This window comes from Aquarana catesbeiana, linkage group LG05, assembly GCF_042186555.1.
Source record: "Aquarana catesbeiana isolate 2022-GZ linkage group LG05, ASM4218655v1, whole genome shotgun sequence".
Lineage (NCBI taxonomy): Eukaryota > Metazoa > Chordata > Amphibia > Anura > Ranidae > Aquarana > Aquarana catesbeiana.
Window position 1 is genome coordinate 637,564,476 of NC_133328.1, and position 22,147 is coordinate 637,586,622.

The window sequence follows — 22,147 nt, forward strand, 5'->3', positions numbered from 1 at the left end:
AAGTTTTTCTTTTCCATACCCCTTCCCCAGACAACGTCGTTTGTGGTTTTTCCTCTCTACCCTATCCTCTTCCATCCCTTTCCCCCCCCCCCCCTTCTATTCCCTTCTTAGTTTCTCATTCTCCTGTATTCCCTGTCTTTCTTTCCCTTTGCTGCCATGGCTCCACCCGGTATTTCATCCATATAATGTTTTTTTGACATGGACTAATACCTTGCCTTCTACATTGATTACAAATGCCTTTTTCCTTTTCTGAGACAAGCTGGCAAATTGACCCAATATATCTTATATCCCTGTATATTCTATAAGTGTATATTGCCTGTATTCATTTGCGACTTAAAACTCTTTTTTGTCATTATTGAACAATATTTTTCGACACAACTGTTGCAATACATATACTGTGTGTTTCCTTTTTTATATATTCTTTTCTACATATTGTTTTTGCATTGTATTTTCAATTTTTGGTTGCAGGTTTTACTGTCGTACTGGGACCCAGTGGTTCTCTATGCACACTGCACACATTGTGGCTGGATGTCGTGTGCTGACACACAGTAATTCCCACCTTCCCCAGTGGCCCCTGTGGATCGTTGGGCAAGATCGTTGGGATATCCTCCCATCCTGTGTCTCGGCGCACTACACTTCGTGCCCCTTTGTTCCCCGCCACTGGACTGCGGTTGTCCCTGGTGCCTTGGCTAGCCCCACGACTGGGGGGATTATCTGTGGCGTGGGTGGTGGGCGGCGGCTCCGCGGGCTCTCCCGGTTTGGGGGTGACATGGCTAGCGCTGTCTTTGCCTGTACGGACGCCAAGGCGCAGACAACTGTCTGCCCCTGGGTGCCCACGTCTGTTCTCAGACTCTCTGGTCCTTTATTCCATCGGCAGATTGGGTGAGATGACACCTTGGTACTTCCCATTCCAGGGGTGTTCGCCTCTCCAATCGCCACACGGTCCGTGAGATCTGAGCATGTGCGCGCGTTGCATGATGAAACTCGTAGTTCCTAGGCACCGTGCAGTGCACAGCCGTGGCTACCCCTCGTTTAGCGTCCGCACACCTGATCATCATCTGATCAGGTGTGGGGGGTATATGAGTAACCGGCCAGTCCCTCAGTTCCCATGGACGAGGGACGTGCCTGCATTCGCTCTGCACACAGCTACAAGGTAAACTTCTGCCTTTCAAAACACCCTGACTTCATGTTGTTTACATGAATAAATTATTTATTATTCCTTTACATACTTTTTAGAACTTACTTTGGACCGGCCTCTTACTCTGGTGGTTAACACTGATTTTCTCAAGCAACATGGTGTGCTTCATGATGAATTAGGTAATAGATTCCTTTTCACTAGCCTCACCTGTGCCCAAGTACATTTTAAAGCTTCCATTTCCCTACCTTTCTGATCCTCCTTTTTTCCTTTATATTTCATATAGGATCCACTGTTATTTTTATCCCTTTTTCATCCCAGCACCGGTACTATATACCTGTGAATGTACCGCTATGAGAATCTTTTCTTACAGCAGATACCATCAAGTAAGTATAGGCATAAACTACCATATCTGGCCCCAGTTAACAACAGCAAGACCCCTAACACTATCCATTTTTCCAACTAGGCCTGCTTTAAGTGGTCTGCAGATATGGTTCAACCTTGATGTCCTTTCCTTGCTGTGTGCATACATATATCACAGGCACTTCCTGACCTTGCCTCTCTACAGCTTTTAGATATACATGTAAGTCCGCACCCTTTCCAGAGATATAGATACATTTATACCTATTTATATACATATATTTTTTGTTCTCTTTTTAATACAATGCACATATGCGCAACCCTCTATTCCTGGAATAACTACCACAGTGCATTATGACACATGACTATCTTTACATTCCTTTGCCAGGTCTACTGTATGCCCCCTGCAGGCATAATTTACGGCGCGGTCTGCCTGCTCCCCTGTGGGGATCTCCTTGGGTGGCTGTGTTCCCCCTCTCCCTCTCTTCCCTCCCGTCTTGGGCACTGACGCCCCAGGTATGTCCGCAGTTCCGTTTAGTGGTGTGGAGCTTGGGGTTGCATGAATGTCCAGCCACAGTTGCAGTGTGTTATTGTTTTTACTATGCAGTGTTTGGTCAAATTAATATTTCTAACATGTGTTTTTATGTCCACCACACAGAATTTTTTATATATATCCACCCTATGAGCTCCTGTTCCCTGAAGAAGCCAATGTTTTGGCGAAACATGTAGGAAAATGAGCCCCCCCTCCTTCAACGGCCACTTGCCATCTGGCCCACTTGACCATTCTTAGGGTCACTTACAGTACATGTATCCACAAAATTTGTATAATTACTGTATGAATTGTTTATAATGTACATTGTATTTATGATAGACTATTAATAAAATTTGTAATTTTAGTATTTTTTGTTTTATCTTTTCTTCTCTAATCTTCCTGACCCTAGCACCGCTATAATCCCTTGTCCACACACCCATTTAACGTTTGATTATTTAGGGGATGAGGTGCTGTATCCTCTGGTACCATCTAGCCATTTTTACTTTTTTTGATCTCCTGCACTATGTCTGCAGTCTCTGACCATCTCCTGTATCATGTCTGCAGTCTCTGACCATCTCCTGCACTATGTCTGCAGTCTCTGACCATCTCCTGTACTATGTCTGCAGTCTCTGACCATCTCCTGCATTATGTCTGCAGGCTCCGACCATCTCCTGCACTATGTCTGCAGTCTCTGACCATCTCCTGTATCATGTCTGCAGTCTCTGACCATCTCCTGTATCATGTGTGCAGTCTCTGACCATCTCCTGTACTATGTTTGCAGTCTCTGACCATCTCCTGTACTATGTTTGCAGTCTCTGACCATCTCCTGTATCATGTCTGCAGTCTCTGACCATCTCCTGTATCATGTCTGCAGTCTCTGATCATCTCTTGTATCATGTCTGCAGTCTCTGACCATCTCCTGTATCATGTCTGAAGTCTCTGACCATCTCCTGCACTATGTGTGCAGTCTCTGACCATCTCCTGTATCATGTGTGCAGTCTCTGACCATCTCCTGTATCATGTCTGCAGTCTCTGATCATCTCCTGTATCATGTCTGCAGTCTCTGATCATCTCCTGTATCATGTCTGCAGTCTCTGATCATCTCCTGTATCATGTCTGCAGTCTCTGATCATCTCCTGTATCATGTCTGCAGTCTCTGACCATCTCCTGTACTATGTCTGCAGTCTCTGACCATCTCCTGTATCATGTCTGCAGTCTCTGATCATCTCCTGTATCATGTCTGCAGTCTCTGACCATCTCCTGCACTATGTCTGCAGTCTCTGATCACCTCTTGTACCATGTCTGCAGTCTCTGATCATCTCCTGTACCATGTCTGGAGTCTCTGACCATCTCCTGTATCATGTCTGCAGTCTCTGACCATCTCCTGCACTATGTCTGCAGTCTCTGACCATCTCCTGTATCATGTCTGCAGTCTCTGACCATCTCCTGTATCATGTCTGCAGTCTCTGACCATCTCCTGCACTATGTCTGCAGTCTCTGACCATCTCCTGTATCATGTCTGCAGTCTCTGACCATCTCCTGTATCATGTCTGCAGTCTCTGACCATCTCCTGCACTATGTCTGCAGTCTCTGACCATTTCCTGTATCATGTCTGCAGTCTCTGACCATCTCCTGTATCATGTCTGCAGTCTCTGACCATCTCCTGCACTATGTCTGCAGTCTCTGACCATCTCCTGCACTATGTCTGCAGTCTCTGACCATCTCCTGTATCATGTCTGCAGTCTCTGATCATCTCCTGTATCACGTCTGGAGTCTCTGACTATCTCCTGTATCATGTCTGCAGTCTCTGACCATCTCCTGTATCATGTCTGCAGTCTCTGACCATCTCCTGCACTATGTCTGCAGTCTCTGATCATCTCCTGTATCATGTCTAGAGTCTCTGACCATCTCCTGTACTATGTCTACAGACTCTGACCATCTCCTGTAACATGTTTGCAGTCTCTGACCATCTCCTTTACCATGTCTGAAGTCTCTGACCATCTCTTGTATTATGTCTGCAGTCTCTGACCATCTCCTGTTCTATGTCTGCAGTCTCTGACCATCTCCTGTTCTATGTCTGCAGTCTCTGACCATCTCCTGTTCTATGTCTGCAGTCTCTGACCATCTCCTGTACTATGTCTAAAGACTCTGACCATCTCCTGTAACATGTTTGCAGTCTCTGACCATCTCCTTTACCATGTCTGAAGTCTCTGATCACCTCTTGTACCATGTCTGCAGTCTCTGATCATCTCCTGTACCATGTCTGGAGTCTCTGACCATCTCTTGTATCATGTCTGCAGTCTCTGACCATCTCCTGTATTATGTCTGCAGTCTCTGACCATCTCCTGTATTATGTCTGCAGTCTCTGACCATCTCCTGCACTATGTCTGCAGTCTGACCATCTCCTGTACTATGATTGCAGTCTCTGACTGTCTCTTGTCTCATGTCTGCAGTCTTTGACCGCATTCTGTATTATGTCTGGGGACTCTTTCTAACAGACAGCCCTCTCTGTGTGCATCAGAGAGACTCCCTTCCAGGTCTCATTAGTGTACTCTCTTCCTGTATTTTCTTTATTGTTAAGAGATCGTGGGAAGATCCTAGGGTAACAAAGACTTCTTAGGGGAGCAGCTCTGTGTTTGAGTCGTTGCCATAGAATCATTTGTAAAGGGGAGGAGTTGGTAAGATGACCACGCCCATGTGGGGGCGCCAGAAATATTTCTGCACCCAGGCGTCTGTGACCCTAGGATCAGCCCTGAGCAGCTTGGCATTGCATACCATTGCTGAGCCTATCATCTACTAGGACCCCTAGGTCCTTTTCCATCCTAGATTCCCCCAGAGGTTCTCCCCCCAGTGTATAGATTGCATTCATATTTTTGCCACCCAAATGCATTATTTTACATGTTTCCACATTGAACCTCATTTGCCATGTAGTCGCCCACCCCATTCATTTGTTCAGATCTTTTTGCAAGATTTCCACATCCTGCGGAGAAGTTATTGCCCTGCTTAGCTTAGTATCGTCTGCAAATACAGAGATTGAACTGTTTATCCCATCCTCCAGATCGTTTATGAACAAATTAAATAGGATTGGTCCCAGCACAGAACCCTGGGGGACCCCACTACCCACCCCTGATCATTCCGAGTACTCCCCATTTCTCACCACCCTCTGACGCCCCTGTAGCCAGTTTTCAATCCGTGTACTCACCCTATGGTCCATGCCAACGGACCTTATTTTGTACAGTAAACATTTATGGGGAACTGTGTCAAATGCTTTCGCTTTACTCCGGATGTCTGCAGACTTAGATGTGCCTGTTTTAATCATCAACCATGTGAGTTGCTAAAGGATACTGCTACACTTAGAGGTGCCCCTCTTCTCTTTTATACTCTGTAGTTCCTGCTGGAATTTGCTTGTAATCCCCTTGTGGAGGCTTCCATCTGTAGATCGACATTTTATGGTTACACAACCTGGTTACATTGTTATAATCTTTTTACATGAACTATAAACTGATGGACTTACAAATAAATGGTTGAGGAACGAATCATCTGAGATTCCATTATTTCTTATGGGGAAATTCGCTTTGATATAAAAGAGTGCTTTGGATTACAAGCATGTTTCTGGAACGAATTATGCTCGCAATCCAAGGTTTTACGGTATATAGATTCTTCACTGGGTATAGCAGAGCGGGGGGAGGGGGGGTTGTGTATTTCATCAATCAATAAGCTAAGCTCTGAAGGTTGTTTGTGGGAACAGAATATCCTTGTGATTCAGTTTGCAAAGGTGGTCCAAACATACAGTTTGTTTGTTTTTTGTTTTTTTAGTCTTTTGATTTTTAGTGCGTTTTAGTTTTTATTGTGTATCCGAGCCTGGGTATGCCCAATAGGCTCTGTAATGTATTTTACTTCACTTTGGAAAACTGCAATAAAAAAAAAAAAAAGGAGCCTATGACGTATGTAGGCTCTTTACCACGTGATCAGCTGTGACCAATCACAGTGATAACCAGGAAGTGCCAGTAATCGGCTTTCCTCAGTTTGTGTTGACAAGGCGCAAGCAGAGGAGAGCCGATCGGTGGCTCCCTCGATGGGGGAGGGGGGGTCTGCGCTGATAATCAGCGCATTGATTATCAGCGCAGCCCCCATCAGAGGTACCCGTTACAGATGTCAATCAGTGCCCATCAATTAGTACCCATCAGTGCCACCTCATCAGTGCCCGTCCAGTGAAGGAGAAAACAACATTTTACAACAGAAACAAAGAAAAACGTATTTTCTTTAATTTAGGTCTTTTATAATTTGTTTAGCAAAAAAAAAAAAAAAACCCAGGAGGTGATTAAATACCACCAAAAGAAAGCTCTATTTGTGGGGGAGAATTATAAAAATTGAATTTGGGTACAGTGTTGCATTTGTTCGTGCTAGATATGTTTCCCCTAAGTGATTCAACACATGCCTTTATAAAATTTATATTGGCATCGTATCTCATTTCAGATAGAGAGATTTGTTCTCTCATCGGTTACGTTTTTTGAACCTTGGTCGTATCCTAAAGAAGCCTAATGGCGAAACGCGTAGACGCACAAGGGCTCACTGCACTAATAACACAGATGCATATATATGATGGTTTTTACTCTTTTTTGAAGATTGTGTCTGTATTTTGTATTGTTTCAATAAATGTATTTGTTTATATTGTTTCTTTTCCATTGTTTCCTGGCCCATAAAGTCCAACCTTGGCAGTACTCCCAATAGTACTTCCCTTTTTTCCCTCAATATTTACGGACGTGGCAATTAAGTGCCCTTTCTTTTTAATATACAGTGTTGTATGACCGCGCAATAGTCATTCAAAGTGTGAGAGCTCTGAAAGCTGAAAACTGGCCTGGGCAGGAAGGGGGTGAAAGTGCTTGGTATTGAAGTGGTTAAAATTTAAAGAGACAGTACACTCTTTTTTTTGTATTTTCCCCTTATCCTTTTGGTATATTTTATTGTAGGTTAAAAACACATTAAAAATAATAAAAGCTCCTAAATATGATTTGGTACTTTAACATTTTGTGGTTTGTACTCCCCCCCTCTACTGTCCCCTATCTTGAATAACAACAAAATACACAAAAAAAAGAAAGAAAAAAAAAAAAAAAACACAAAAAGGGAAAGCAGACAGAATAATAAAGAGAACATCAACATTATCCAGCATATTCTTTGTCCAAGTTACCACAGAAAAGATGTACCTTTTTTAACCCCCCAACCTGTACAACCATTAACTCACATGACAGCAATCTCTTCTGATATTTTTATTGGTGAATTTATACAGATATATGAACCATCACCGAGATTTATTGACATATTCTTTATATGATATGGGATATATAATACACCAAAAAGAAAAAAAAATATAAAAAGGTTCAAAAATCAAACAATCAGTTTTTTCTTTATATCATAAAACAATCTTAAACCAATACAATGAAATTAGAAACATCAATAACAAATATTATCCCCGATCATATTACAAAGTGATGGTTTACATGTGTTTTTCACACGTTTTTAACCGCAGTCCCATTGGCTTCTATTAGATCACATGTTTTGCCGTGTTTTCTGAAAGAGCAGAAAAGAATTGGCATGTGGTATTTGTCAGAAAACGCGGCAAAAGCGATCCTAATAGAAATCAATGGAACTGTGGCTAAAAACACATGTAAAATGCACATAAACCTCTCACACACCTGCTCTCAAAACGCAGCGCGCCAATGTGAACCCGGCCTAAGTCTACCCCCCACGTCTCTGATCTCTAAATCTAAACTCAAAGCAGTTTATCATTTTGGATAGAGGGGTGAAGGGTTAGAACCCCTGCCTGGCTTTTATTGCTGTCTGTGCCCCCCCCCCCCCCCCGTAGAGATTTTCCCTCTGTATTTCTCCTGGTGACCATTGGCCTCTGACACAGAATGTAACTAGAAGGCTGACCTTTTATGGCTGTCATTGAGACAGGAAATGAGGGGAAATCTTCTAGACATGCGCAATTCGTTTCGTTCCATATTCGTTTTTTTAGTGTCCCAATTAACGAAAACCCAAATTAACAAATTTCTGCGAATATTCGTAAACTCAAATATTCTAAGATTACAATATTCTTAAATATTCTGAAATTCAAATATACGAAAATCCGAAAATTCGAAAATCTGAAATAATAACTATTAAATTAAATCATAGGTATTGGAATATCCTTTCAAGTTTGGCTGTTAGTGAACGTAATGAATATGAATTTATCCAAAGTTACGAATTATCCGAAATAAGGAACGCCGCATCTAAACAAATGGAACTCAACAAATTAATAATAAATGACAATAATAATAAAAAAAAATTATTATTACTTATTATTAATTTGTTCCATTTGTTTAGATGCGGCATTCCTTATTTTGGATAATTCGTAACTTCAGATAAATTCATATTCGTTACGTTCACTAACAGCCAAATTTGAAAGGATGTTCCAATACCTATAATTTAATAGTTCTTTATATTAGTTAGTTCTGATTTTGAATTTTTGGATTTTCGTTTTTATTTTAGAATTTATGAATCTTCGAATTTACGAATTGACCCGAAAAAAAAAAAAAGAAAAACAATTAAAACGAAGACGAAAACAAATGCATTTTTCGGCAGTGCATGTCTACAATCTTCCCATGGGGACATGTGTTCCGGTGACACTGATCTAAGAGGGGAATTCCTCTGACCTTGGAGAGATTTCCTCTCACTTTTTGTGTCTCTTGGGAACTTTCTCTACTCCCTTCTCTTCAACACTAAGAAAGGGCTTTATATACAATTTAAACCAAAGCATGAAAATTAACATAAAATAATAAATTAGATCTAAAAAGGCAAAACTTTTTCTCATTTTGAATAGAGTAAGCGAAGTTTATAACCTCTATCGGTTTTTTGCCTTCTGTGTCCTATTGGGGAGATTTTCCTTCATTTCCGTCCTATAGCCACACAGGAAGTGAGAGGAAATTCCAGTTCCTTAATGTCTTGCAGGACAATTTTATGGGTCAGATGGTAGACGCACCAACTAGAAATAAAACATTACTAGATCTACTGATTACCAACAATACAGACCTGATAACAGATGTGGAAATACGGGGCAATTTAGGTAACAGCGATCACAGGTCAATTAGTTTCAGTTTAAATCACACAAATAGGAGACATGAAGGGAACACAAAGACACTGAATTTCAAAAGAGCCAACTTCCCTAAACTACAAACCTTGCTAAAAGGCATAAATTGGGATAAAATATTAGGAACAAAGAATACAGAGGAGAGATGGGTTTGCTTTAAGAGCATATTAAATAAGGGCATTAGCCAATGTATCCCATTGGGTAATAAATTTAAAAGAGCGAACAAACATCCTGGATGGCTTAACTCCAATGTAAAAATGCATATAAAAGCAAAGGAGAAGGCCTTCAAAAAATACAAGGTTGAGGGATCATCCACAGCATTCAGAATTTATAAAGAATGCAATAAGAAATGTAAGGGTGCAATTAGGATGGCTAAGATAGAACATGAAAGACACATAGCGGAGGAGAGCAAAAAAAATCCCAAGAAATTCTTTAAGTATGTAAACAGTAAAAAAGGGAGGACAGACCATATTGGCCCCATAAAGAATGAGGAAGGACATCTGGTTACAAAGGATGGGGAGATGGCAGAGGTATTGAATTTATTCTTCTCCTCAGTATTCACGAGTGAATCGGGGGGCTTCAGTAACCAAAACTGCAGTGTTTATCCTCATGACACAACACAGGAAGCACCTACATGGTTAACAGAGGACGGAATTAAAATTAGACTTGAGAAACTTAACATTAATAAATCACCGGGACCAGATGGCTTGCATCCGAGGGTACTTAGGGAACTCAGTCAGGTGATTGCCAGACCGTTGTTCCTAATTTTTACAGACAGTCTATTGACTGGAATGGTGCCAGCTGATTGGAGAAAAGCCAATGTAGCACCAATATTTAAAAAGGGCCCAAAAAACATCCCTGGGAATTACAGACCAGTTAGCCTAACATCAATAGTATGTAAACTCTTGGAGGGGATGATAAGGGACTATATACAAGATTTTAGTAATAAGAATGATATCATTAGCAGTAATCAGCATGGATTCATGAAGAATCGTTCTTGCCAAACCAATCTATTAACCTTCTATGAGGAGGTGAGTTGCCATCTAGATAAAGGAAGGCCCGTAGACGTGGTGTATCTGGATTTTGCAAAAGCATTTGACACAGTTCCCCATAAACGTTTACTGTACAAAATAAGGTGCGTTGGCATGGACCATAGGGTGAGTACATGGATTGAAAACTGGCTACAAGGGCGTGTTCAGAGGGTGGTGATAAATGGGGAGTACTCAGAATGGTCAGGGGTGGGTAGTGGGGTCCCCCAGGGTTCTGTGCTGGGACCAATCCTATTTAATTTGTTCATAAATGACCTGGAGGATGGGATAAACAGTTCCATCTCTGTATTTGCAGACGATACTAAGCTAAGCAGGGCAATAACTTCTCCGCAGGATGTGGAAATCTTGCAAAAAGACCTGAACAAATTAATGGGGTGGGCGACTACATGGCAAATGAGGTTCAATGTAGAAAAATGTAAAATAATGCATTTGGGTGTCAAAAATATGAATGCAATCTATACACTGGGGGGAGAACCTCTGGGGGAATCTAGGATGGAAAAGGACTTGGGGGTCCTAGTGGATGATAGGCTCAGCAACGGCATGCAATGCCAAGCTGCTGCTAATAAAGCAAACAGAATATTGGCATGCATTAAAAGGGGGATCAACTGCAGAGATAAAACGATAATTCTCCCGCTCTACAAGACTCTGGTCCGCCCGCACCTGGAGTATGCTGTCCAGTTCTGGGCACCAGTCCTCAGGAGGGACGTACTGGAAATGGAGCGAGTACAAAGAAGGGCAACAAAGCTAATAAAGGGTCTGGAGGATCTTAGTTATGAGGAAAGGTTGCGAGCACTGAACTTATTCTCTCTGGAGAAGAGACGCTTGAGAGGGGATATGATTTCAATTTACAAATACTGTACTGGTGACCCCACAATAGGGATAAAACTTTTTCGCAGAAGAGAGTTTAATAAGACTCGTGGCCACTCATTGCAATTAGAGGAAAAGAGGTTTAACCTTAAACTACGTAGAGGGTTCTTTACTGTAAGAGCGGCAAGGATGTGGAATTCCCTTCCACAGGCGGTGGTCTCAGCGGGGAGCATTGATAGCTTCAAGAAACTATTAGATAATCACCTGAATGACCGCAATATACAGGGATATGTAATGTAATACTGACACATAATCACACACATAGGTTGGACTTGATGGACTTGTGTCTTTTTTCAACCTCACCTACTATGAAATCCCTGGTTATCGCCAGAACTAGTGTCCACAATGGAAAATTTCCCCTCTATTCCTGTTCTGGGGACAACCCAATATTTGTAATTTTCTTTTTCTCTCTTTTTTCTGTGATATCAATAAACAGGACAAATCGAGAAGGTGAGTCTCCCTAACGGGGGCACAGACCACAATAGAGACCTGACAGGGGCTCTAATGCTGTCAGGAGCCAGGGAGCGTCTCCGCTCGCCGGGCTCCGGTGCGCATGCGCACGGGACGAGCGCTTCGCCGCACACCCGTCCGCGGCCTGATGGTGCGGCGCGCGCGGGTGCACGGCGGTCCCCGTGTGCGCGCCGTAGCCCGTGCGGGTGCCCGGTAGCGCGTCACGCTGACGCGCTCGCCGGGCACGGGGGCTATATCTGACGGCTCCAGCACCCAGTCGGGTTGCTGGTTTGTCGTCAGCTCTCCCCTGCTTCCTTGTGCCTGTGTTCCCTAAAGCCTTATAGTCTGATCTGTGTACCGAATCTCTGCCTGATTAACCACTACTCTCCTGGATTGTCCCTAGTGCTTGCCTGCTCTGTGTACCGAACCTCTGCCTGATTAACCACTACTCTCCTGGATTGTCCCTAGTGCTTGCCTGCTCTGTGTACCGAACCTCTGCCTGATTAACCACTACTCTCCTGGATTGTCCCTAAGCACTCTGCCTGACCTGTGTACCGAACCCCTGGCCTGATTAACCACCTCTCTGCTGGACTACCCTGATCATACCTGCCTATTCCCTAACCTCTGCTTGTGTTTGCAGCCTTGCTCCCCCCTGGATCTCGGGGCACCCGCTCCCAGCCTCTGAACCTGCTATTCACCCGGAAGCCCGTGCCTCCGCGTGCCCCCAGCCTCCTGTACCCATTTCGGGGGTCTGGGTGCGCGTGGTCGTAAGGGCGAGCCGCTCTCGGCATCTCGGCCTCGGTAAGTACGTGTTTGTGACAGTACAAACCAGCCAGATGTCTGAGGCCGACAGAGCGCGCTCTCCTTTGGAGATCTTATGTCAGCAAGTATCTACCCTGGCGGACTCCGTACAAAAGCTGCAAGAAGGCTACACACAAGTTGATAACCGCCTGCAGCAGATCTCCGGGTTACTACCCTCCGCAGCCGCAGCTCCTGCACCCAGCAGTGGGGGTCCGCTTCCTCAAGCTCCGGCCAACCCCACTGTGGTTATGGCCCTTCCTGAGCCCAGGGTCCCTACACCTGAACGGTTCTCGGGAGATCGCAAGAAGTTTAGGGCTTTCAAAAACGCATGTTCCCTATACTTCGCTCTACAGCCAAGAACCTTCTCTTCAGAGATCGTCAAGGTGGGGTTTGCCATTTCCCTGCTTTCCGAGGAACCCCAGGCTTGGGCCCACAGCCTGATGGAACAGCGCAGCCCTGCCCTGAACACTATCGAAGCGTTCTTTGAGAGCATGACCCAGCTCTACGATGATCCGCAACGCATGGCCACCGCCGAAGCTATCTTGCACCATTTGTCCCAAGGAAGAAGACCTATTGAGGACTATACAGTAGAATTCCGTAAGTGGGCGGCCGACACCAACTGGAATGAGCCGGCCTTACGTTACCAGTACCGCCAAGGCCTATCTGAATTACTCAAAGACGAGTTAGCCAGGATGGAGACCCCTGCTTCCTTAGAGGAACTTATTCAAGCAGCTACAAAACTTGATCGGCGCCTTAGGGAGCGGCGCTCAGAACGGTTTCAGCAGCCTCGCCCTGCCTGGGCATCACCGCGACCTCACTCCACAGTATCCCAAACTTCACCTTCAGTTACTACCGCATCGGTCCCTGAGGTCGAACCAATGCAGCTCGGTTTGGTCCGAGGTCCCTTGACCTCCGAGGAGAAACAGCGCAGACGGCAGTCTAACCTTTGCCTCTACTGCGGAGGAACCGGGCACTTCCTGCGCAGCTGTCCGATCAGGCCCAGTAAGTTCCCTCAGTCAAACATATTGAACTTTCCTAACCATAACATCCCCAAGGCTTATGTGATGTTGTTTGTTTCTCTGCAGCTTCCGGAAAAGGAGACTCGCCTGCAGGCCATCGTTGATTCCGGGGCCTGCAGCTGTTTTATAGATTCCGCCTTGGCACACAGATTGAAGATCCCTCTACAGACCAAAGAGCAGGATCTACAAATACACCTGGCCGACGGATCCCTTCCTTGCTCAGGCCCCATCACCCAGGAGACCCAACCTATTTCAGTCGTCACGGACTCCGGCCACCGGGAGTTCTTACGGCTTGACCTAATTCGCTCACCAATCTTCCCCATCATACTCGGCCTACCATGGTTGCAAGCCCACGATCCGCTAATCAAATGGAGCACCAAGTCAGTATCATTCCCTTCTCAGTATTGCTCCCAACACTGCCTGCTTCCGGATTCCAAAGTTTGTGCCACAATGGCGGTACCGCCAAACAACCTCCAACACGTCCCCTCTGAATATCTCGAGTTTCAGGAGGTCTTCAGTAAACAAATGGCTGACCGCCTACCACCTCACAGGGCCTACGACTGTCCAATTGATCTTCTTCCTGGCTCTGAGATTCCATTTGGCCGGATATTCCCCCTTTCTGAAACCGAGCTGGAGGCTCTAAAGCAGTACATAGATGAAAATCTTGAGAAAGGTTTCATCCGCCCTTCATCTTCACCCGCTGGAGCAGGTATCTTTTTCGTGGGAAAAAAAGACGGTACTCTTAGACCCTGCATAGACTATCGACAACTCAACAACATCACAATCAAGAATCGGTACCCGCTGCCACTCATTCCTGAGCTATTCCAAAGGTTTCGATCGGCCAAGGTGTTCTCCAAACTTGACCTCCGGGGGGCCTACAACCTCGTCAGGATCAGGGCTGGAGACGAATGGAAAACGGCCTTTAGATCCAGATTCGGCCACTTTGAATATTTGGTGATGCCATTCGGCCTCTGCAATGCTCCAGCCACCTTCCAACATCTAGTGAATGACATCTTCCGACAATATCTAGATGACTTCCTGGTGGTGTATCTGGACGACATCCTCATCTTCTCCCCTACGCTAGAGATGCACAGGAGACACGTTAAAACAGTTCTCGCTATTCTCTTGCAACACAAGCTATACCTAAAAGCCGAAAAGTGTGAGTTTGAGAGATCAACCATACAATTCTTGGGATTCATACTTTCCACCAATGGGGTTGCAATGGACCCTCAGAAGATTCAGGCAATTCAGGAGTGGCCAGCTCCATCAAATAAGAAAGCAGTACAGAGGTTTATCGGATTTGCTAATTTCTATCGGAAATTCATCGTGGGATTCTCTGCCATTGTGGCACCTATTACTCAACTAACTCGGCAGCATCATTCGTTCCAGTGGTCCGCAGCCGCTCAAGAGGCTTTTCTTAAGTTAAAAGAACTATTCAGTTCTGCTCCAATCCTTTGCCATCCTGACCCGACTCAACCCTTCGTATTGGAGGTCGATGCATCAGAAATCGCAACCGGAGCAATCCTTTCCCAGAGACAGGGACCAAAGGCCATCCTGCATCCAGTAGCTTTCGCTTCCCGGAAACTCAGTCCACCGGAACTTAATTACGACGTGGGTGACAGAGAGCTGCTGGCTATAAAGTTTGCTTTGGAGGAATGGAGGTATCTGCTGGAGGGGGCAGTCCATCCGGTGATGATCTTTACGGATCACAAAAACCTTGAGTACCTCAGAACAGCAAGACGATTAAAACCCCGCCAAGCCCGATGGGCCCTGTTCTTCTCTCGTTTTAATTTCCATATTGCATACAGACCTGGGGCAAAGAACGGGAAGGCTGATGCCCTTTCACGAATGTTTTCCGCAGACTCCCAAATACCAACACCATGCACGATCCTCTCTCCTCAAAATTTTCTTGGATTAACCCAAGCAGACTTAATATCCTCCATCAAATCTTCATCAGACACATGTACGGAACCAGCTGTGCATTCCCTGAAAAAATATGAAGACCTTTTCTGGATCAAAGGAAAAATATTTGTGCCACAGGTGACTCGGCCCCTAGCCCTTCAAATGTGTCATGATCACAAGATGGCAGGACACTTCGGGAACAAGAAGACGGCTGAGCTCCTTTCTCGTTCCTTTTGGTGGCCAGGATGGAGAAGGGACTGTAGGGAATATGTGGCGTCCTGTCTCCGATGCCAGAGAAGCAAGGGCCAGAACATCAAACCCTGGGGTTTGCTCAGACCTTTGCCCATTCCGGAACGACCTTGGGCTGACGTCTCCATGGACTTCATCGTTGACCTACCCAGCTCAGAGAATTTCTCCACCATCCTAGTTGTGGTCGACCGCCTTTCCAAAATGGCCCACTTTCTGCCCATGAGGGGTACTCCCTCTGCCGTGGAGACGGCCAACATTTTTCTAAAGGAGATCGTTAGGCTCCATGGGATACCAAGGAGTATCGTGTCAGACAGAGGCGTTCAGTTCACGTCCAAATTCTGGAGAGAACTGTGCAAGGCTTTGGGGATCAACATTTGCCTTTCTTCAGCTTATCACCCTCAGAGCAATGGTCAGACAGAGAGGACCAACCAGACGCTGGAGCAGTACCTCCGATGCTTTTGTTCGGGTTCTCAGGATGATTGGGCGAGCCTTCTCTCTTACGCGGAATTTGCGTACAATAATTCTATCCATGCCTCCACCAACCAGACTCCTTTCTGGACCAATTGTGGGTTCCATCCCACATCCTTTGCTAACAACATTCCAGAAACGGCAGTTCCTGCAGTCCAGGATAGGATAATCTCACTACAGTCCAATTTTCAAAGGATTCAAGATACATTACACAAGACCCAGGGGGACTATAAGAAACAGTACGACCGGGACAGAAAGGCAAGTCCAAAATTTGACGTAGGAGACGAGGTCTGGCTGTCCACCATCAATCTGAAATTACCTCTGCCTTCTCGAAAGCTCGGGCCTAAGTTCATTGGGCCTTTTCAAATCAAGAGGATTATCAACCCTGTGGCGGTGGAATTGACACTTCCCAAAACATACCGGATTCACCCCGTTTTTCATGTGTCACTATTGAAGCCTGTGGTGCCCAGCCCTTTTCCAGGAAGAAAAGAACCTCCTCCTCCGCCAGTCAGAATTGATGGCGAGAATGAATTTGAAGTGGAATCCATTCTTGGTTGCAGGAAGAGGGGCAGGCAGTTACAGTACCTGATTCAATGGAAGGGGTACCCTCCCGAAGATAATTCTTGGGAACCCGCCAGGAACCTACACGCTCCACAGTTAATTCGAGCATTCCATCAAGATCATCCAGAACTAATGGCCAGCCTTGGCGTCCAGTGTCCGCCCTTAGGAGGGGGGCACTGTCAGGAGCCAGGGAGCGTCTCCGCTCGCCGGGCTCCGGTGCGCATGCGCACGGGACGAGCGCTTCGCCGCACACCCGTCCGCGGCCTGATGGTGCGGCGCGCGCGGGTGCACGGCGGTCCCCGTGTGCGCGCCGTAGCCCGTGCGGGTGCCCGGTAGCGCGTCACGCTGACGCGCTCGCCGGGCACGGGGGCTATATCTGACGGCTCCAGCACCCAGTCGGGTTGCTGGTTTGTCGTCAGCTCTCCCCTGCTTCCTTGTGCCTGTGTTCCCTAAAGCCTTATAGTCTGATCTGTGTACCAAATCTCTGCCTGATTAACCACTACTCTCCTGGATTGTCCCTAGTGCTTGCCTGCTCTGTGTACCGAACCTCTGCCTGATTAACCACTACTCTCCTGGATTGTCCCTAGTGCTTGCCTGCTCTGTGTACCGAACCTCTGCCTGATTAACCACTACTCTCCTGGATTGTCCCTAAGCACTCTGCCTGACCTGTGTACCGAACCCCTGGCCTGATTAACCACCTCTCTGCTGGACTACCCTGATCATACCTGCCTATTCCCTAACCTCTGCTTGTGTTTGCAGCCTTGCTCCCCCCTGGATCTCAGGGCACCCGCTCCCAGCCTCTGAACCTGCTATTCACCCGGAAGCCCGTGCCTCCGCGTGCCCCCAGCCTCCTGTACCCATTTCGGGGGTCTGGGTGCGCGTGGTCGTAAGGGCGAGCCGCTCTCGGCATCTCGGCCTCGGTAAGTACGTGTTTGTGACAAATGCCTTCCCACGTGTTCCAAAATTTTAAAAACTGTTTAGTTATACTTTAACCACTTAAGGACCGGGCCTATTTTTCAAACTTGTTGTTTACAAGTTAAAGCCATTTTTTTTTGCTAGAAATGTACTTAGAACCCCCAAATATTATATATTTTATTTCTAACACCCTAGAGAACACAATGGCGGTTGTTGCAATACTTTTTGTCCCACCGTATTTGCGCAGCGGTCTTACAAATGCACTTTTTTTTTTTTAGAAAAAATACACTTTTTTGAATTGAAAAATAAGACAACAGTAAAGCTACCCCAATTTTTTTAATATTGTGAAAGATGATGTTACACCGAGTAAATTGATACCCAACATGTCACGCTTCAAAGTTGCCCCCACTCGTGGAATGGCGACAAACTTTTACCCTTAAAAATCTGGGGGGGGGGGCCCTCTTCCGCCGCCGATAAAAGTGATATTGCATTGAGTCCACCGCAGAGATCACTTATATCTGAAAGCGGACCGCCCGCCGAAGAAGAGGATACTGGGGTTATGGTAGGTAGCTGCTGCCATAACAACGATATTCGTCTTCAAACAGATGACGTATAACTGCGGCGGGCGGTCCGTAAGTGGTTAAACACTTAAATATTAGTATTTAACACCTTGTTCCTCAAATATAATGGCTCCTTAAATTTAACCTTAATCCCTAACCTAACATAACCCTTAAATTTGACCATACACTATAAAATCCAATAGTAGATCTAAAGCAGATTGTACAATCAACTATGTAGTGTAAGTACTTTCCTGGATACAATTTGAATGGATAATGTATGTGTGTCCTTATATTTTTGGTAAATCTAAAGCTGACCATACACTACCAAATCTCCTTTGGCTTTACCAAAATTATGTAATGTCAAGTAAAACTTGAAAAGTCATTGATTTAGTTAAAATCAGGCAGGCACATATATTAGGCAGCTGATGGTAGATCTAAAGGAGATTCTACAATAAGATTGTATAAATAATAAAGCCCCCAAATCCCCCCCCCCCTTGTCTTATTGAGTGTGGAAGTGATGGAGGAGACTCTCCTGTGCTGAGATCTACCAGATCCATCAATTGAAGAAATACGTTATCTGTACAAACTGTGTCATCCTATGAACCAGATTGACATTTCTCACCAGATTTAGCTCAGATTTCTTGTAATATGATCATTTTACACGTCTCCTGACCCTCCCAGAGATCTTTATATAACCTTTTGTTACATATAACCCGGCATGGAGGGGCTCAGTGAAGGTGGTGGTGAAGGTGTGGAGGTGTCTGATCGGCTCACACAGATCATAAAAGGACAGCTGCCCGGCCTCATAATCCACATCGATCCTGACTCTGTTACTGGAGAGATTGGGAGATGCGCTGATCAGATTATTGTCATGTATTAGATAACACCCAGTGCTATACCTGTGCAAACCCCAGGACTTGTTATTATTTCCAATCACTGTCTGCACTCCTCTCCTCTTTATGCTGGGATAACACATCCCAACTCTGTAATCTTCTGCCTCACTGACATCCACGTCCCAGTAATGTCGTCCTGAGGAAAATCTCTGACTGCTTAATACCTGGAAACATGTCTGAAATCTCTCCGTTGTTTCTGGATGATTCTGCTTTATATCTGACCAGGATACAGTTTTCATGTCATCTGATATCTGTAGATTATTATGAGCTGTGTTCACATCCAGTAATATGTCTGAAGCTTCCTGTATATAGAAGAATACATTTCCCCCTTTTATCATATCAGATAACCCTCTGTGTAATGTGTGTGAGATTCCACCCACATCCAGATCCCCTCCATCATGGAGGAGTCTATCATGTCTCTCTCTGTCCTCATCATCTCCCTCCTCAGTATCACACAAGTCCCCTGTGTCTGATTCCTGTAGGACAGTCAGTGGGTCAGTCATGTTACACAGCTCCTCAATGTCCTCCATCTTCCTGGACAGAACGTCCTTCTTTATTTTCAGCTGATCAATCAAATCAGACAATGACTGTGAGATCCACTCTTCCTGGTTGGAGATGTTCCTCAGGACTCTCTTCTCCAGGTCCTCCAGATGTCTCCTGAGCTCTATGAACAGGGCAGTCACTCTCCCTGTTAGACCAGCTGATTTTTCTTGTACGTTTCCCTTAAGTTCCTGCAGACTCTGGACTCTTTGCTCAATCTCCTTTCTTTTAGCAATCAGTTTCTGCAGAACATTTCTCAGTTCCTGTTTCTTCTTCTCAGAGGCCTCATCCAGAGTCTCCACCTTGTGTCCCCGGTGTTCTCCAGCCAAACTGCAGGACACACAGATACAGGCAGAGTCCTCAGTGCAGTAATATTTAAGAAGTTCTCTATGGATGGAGCATTTTCTGTTCTCCATGGAAGTGGTGGGATCAGTTAGGACATGTTCTGGTGCCTTGCTGTGGACTCTCAGGTGATTATCACACAGAGAAGCTTCACACATCAGACAGGATTTAACAGCAGGTACAGGAGAGTGAATACAGTAAGTACAGAAGATTCCAGTCTTCTTCTGATCTGGATGAGTAGATCGTAAAGTCTCCACTATATTACACAGCGTTATGTTCCTCTGCAGTGTAGGACGACTTCTAGACCTTTTTCTGCACTGAGGACATGAATAACCTCCAGACCCCACCTGTGTATCCAACACACGATCAATACAGACCCGGCAGAAGTTGTGTCCACAGCTCAGCATTACAGGTTCCTTATAGATTTCCAGACAGATGGAACAGTCCAGCTCTTGTCTCACTTCAGCAGACGCCATTTCTGACAGCAGAAGAGAGAAATGAAAGTCAAAGTCTCCGACACTCAGAAACCAGAGGACACGTCTCACATTTCTCACCACAGGGAGGGGCTGATCTTGTTTTGCAACTTATATCTGCAGGAAGTATGTGCATAAAGTGAATGTCTAAGTTGAAGTGGTATTTTCATATACGGGAGTGTTCTGGTCACACGATGTAGTGACTGTTAGACCCCATACACGCTATTAGATTTTCTGCAGATTTTTGTCTTCAGATTTACCAAAACCATACAAATGAGGCCCAACCTTAACCACTTGCCGACCGCCTCACAAGGATGTACGTTGGCAGAGTGGCATGGGCAGGCAGAACCACGTACCTATACGTGATCTGCCTCCCGCGGGCGGGGGGTCCGATCGGACCCCCCCAGTGCCCGAGGTGGTCGGCTTTTGTCTGGGAGCGATGAGAGGTGAGGGGGAGACCATCCATTCGTGGCCCCCCCCTCGCGATCGCTCCCAGCCAATCACGTACTTCCTCTGCTGCTGTATGCTAAACAGCAGCAAAGGAAATGATGTCATCTCTCCTCGGCTCGGTATTTTCCGTTCCGGTGCCGAGGAGAGAAGACATCGCTGTGAGTGCACAACACACACACACAGTAGAACATGCCAGGCACACATTACACCCCCGATCACCCCCCAATCACCCCCCCCCCCCGTCACACCGACACCAAGCAGTTTTTTTTTTCTGATTACTGTATTGGTGTCAGTTTGTGACAGTTAGTGTGGTAGGGCAGTTAGTATTAGCCCCCTTTAGGTCTAGGATACCCCCTAACCCCCCTAATAAAGTTTTAAGTTTTTTAGTGTCACTGGTTACGCTAGTTAGGGAGGTAAATATTTAGGCTCGCCGTCAGCGTTTTATAGCGTCAGGGACCCCCATATACTACCTAACAAATGTTTTAACCCCTTGATTGCCCCCTAGTTTACCCTTTCACCACTGATCACCGTATAAGTGTTACGGGTGACACTAGTTAGTTCGTTTATTTTTTATAGTGTCAGGGCACCAGCCGTTTATTACCGATTAAAGGTTTAGCCCACTGATCGCCCGGCGGTGATATGCGTCGCCCCAGGCAGCGTCCGGTTAGCGCCAGTACCGCTAACACGCACGCACCGTACACCTCCCTTAGTGGTATAGTATCTGAACGGATCAATATCTGATCCGATCAGATCTATACTAGTGTCCCCAGCAGTTTAGGGTTCCCAAAAACGCAGTGTTAGCGGGATCAGCCCAGATACCTGCTAGCACCTGCGTTTTGCCCCTCCGCCCGGCCCAGCCCACCCAAGTGCAGTATCGATCGATCACTGACACTTACAAAACAGTAAACGCATAACTGCAGCATTCGCAGAGTCAGGCCTGATCCCTGCGATCGCTAACAGTTTTTTTGGTAGCATTTTGGTGAACTGGCAAGCACCAGCCCCAGGCAGCGTCAGGTTAGCGCCAGTACCGATAACACTCACGCACGCACCATACACCTCCCTTAGTGGTATAGTATCTGAACGGATCAATATCTGATCTGATCAGATCTATACTAGCATCCCCAGCAGTTTAGGGTTCCCAAAAACGCAGTGTTAGCGGGATCAGCCCAGATACCTGCTAGCACCTGCGTTTTGCCCCTCTGCCGGGCCCAGCCCACCCAAGTGCAGTATCGGTCGTTCACTGTCACTAACAAAACACTAAACGCATAACTGCAGCGTTCGCAGAGTCAGGCCTGATCCCTGCGATCGCTAACAGTTTTTTTGGTAGCGTTTTGGTGAACTGGCAAGCACCAGCAGCCTAGTACACCCCGGTCATAGTCAAACCAGCACTGCAGTAATACTTGGTGACGTGTCGAGTCCCATAAGTGCAGTTCAAGCTGGTGAGGTGGCAAGCAC

The 22,147-nt window shown here is 45.8% G+C and overlaps 1 protein-coding gene across 1 annotated transcript in view; it reads right to left on the reverse strand.

The window, feature by feature from the left end:
- Positions 1 to 20,506, reverse strand: part of LOC141146118 (uncharacterized) — an 84,744-nt gene extending 64,238 nt beyond the window's left edge. Inside the window, exon 1 of the mRNA XM_073632872.1 lies at positions 18,656 to 20,506. Within this exon, the coding sequence (XP_073488973.1) occupies positions 18,656 to 20,245 (1,590 nt within the window). The 5' untranslated portion in view covers positions 20,246 to 20,506. The remainder of the gene's footprint in view (positions 1 to 18,655) is intronic.
- Between the last annotated feature and the right edge of the window lie 1,641 nt (positions 20,507 to 22,147).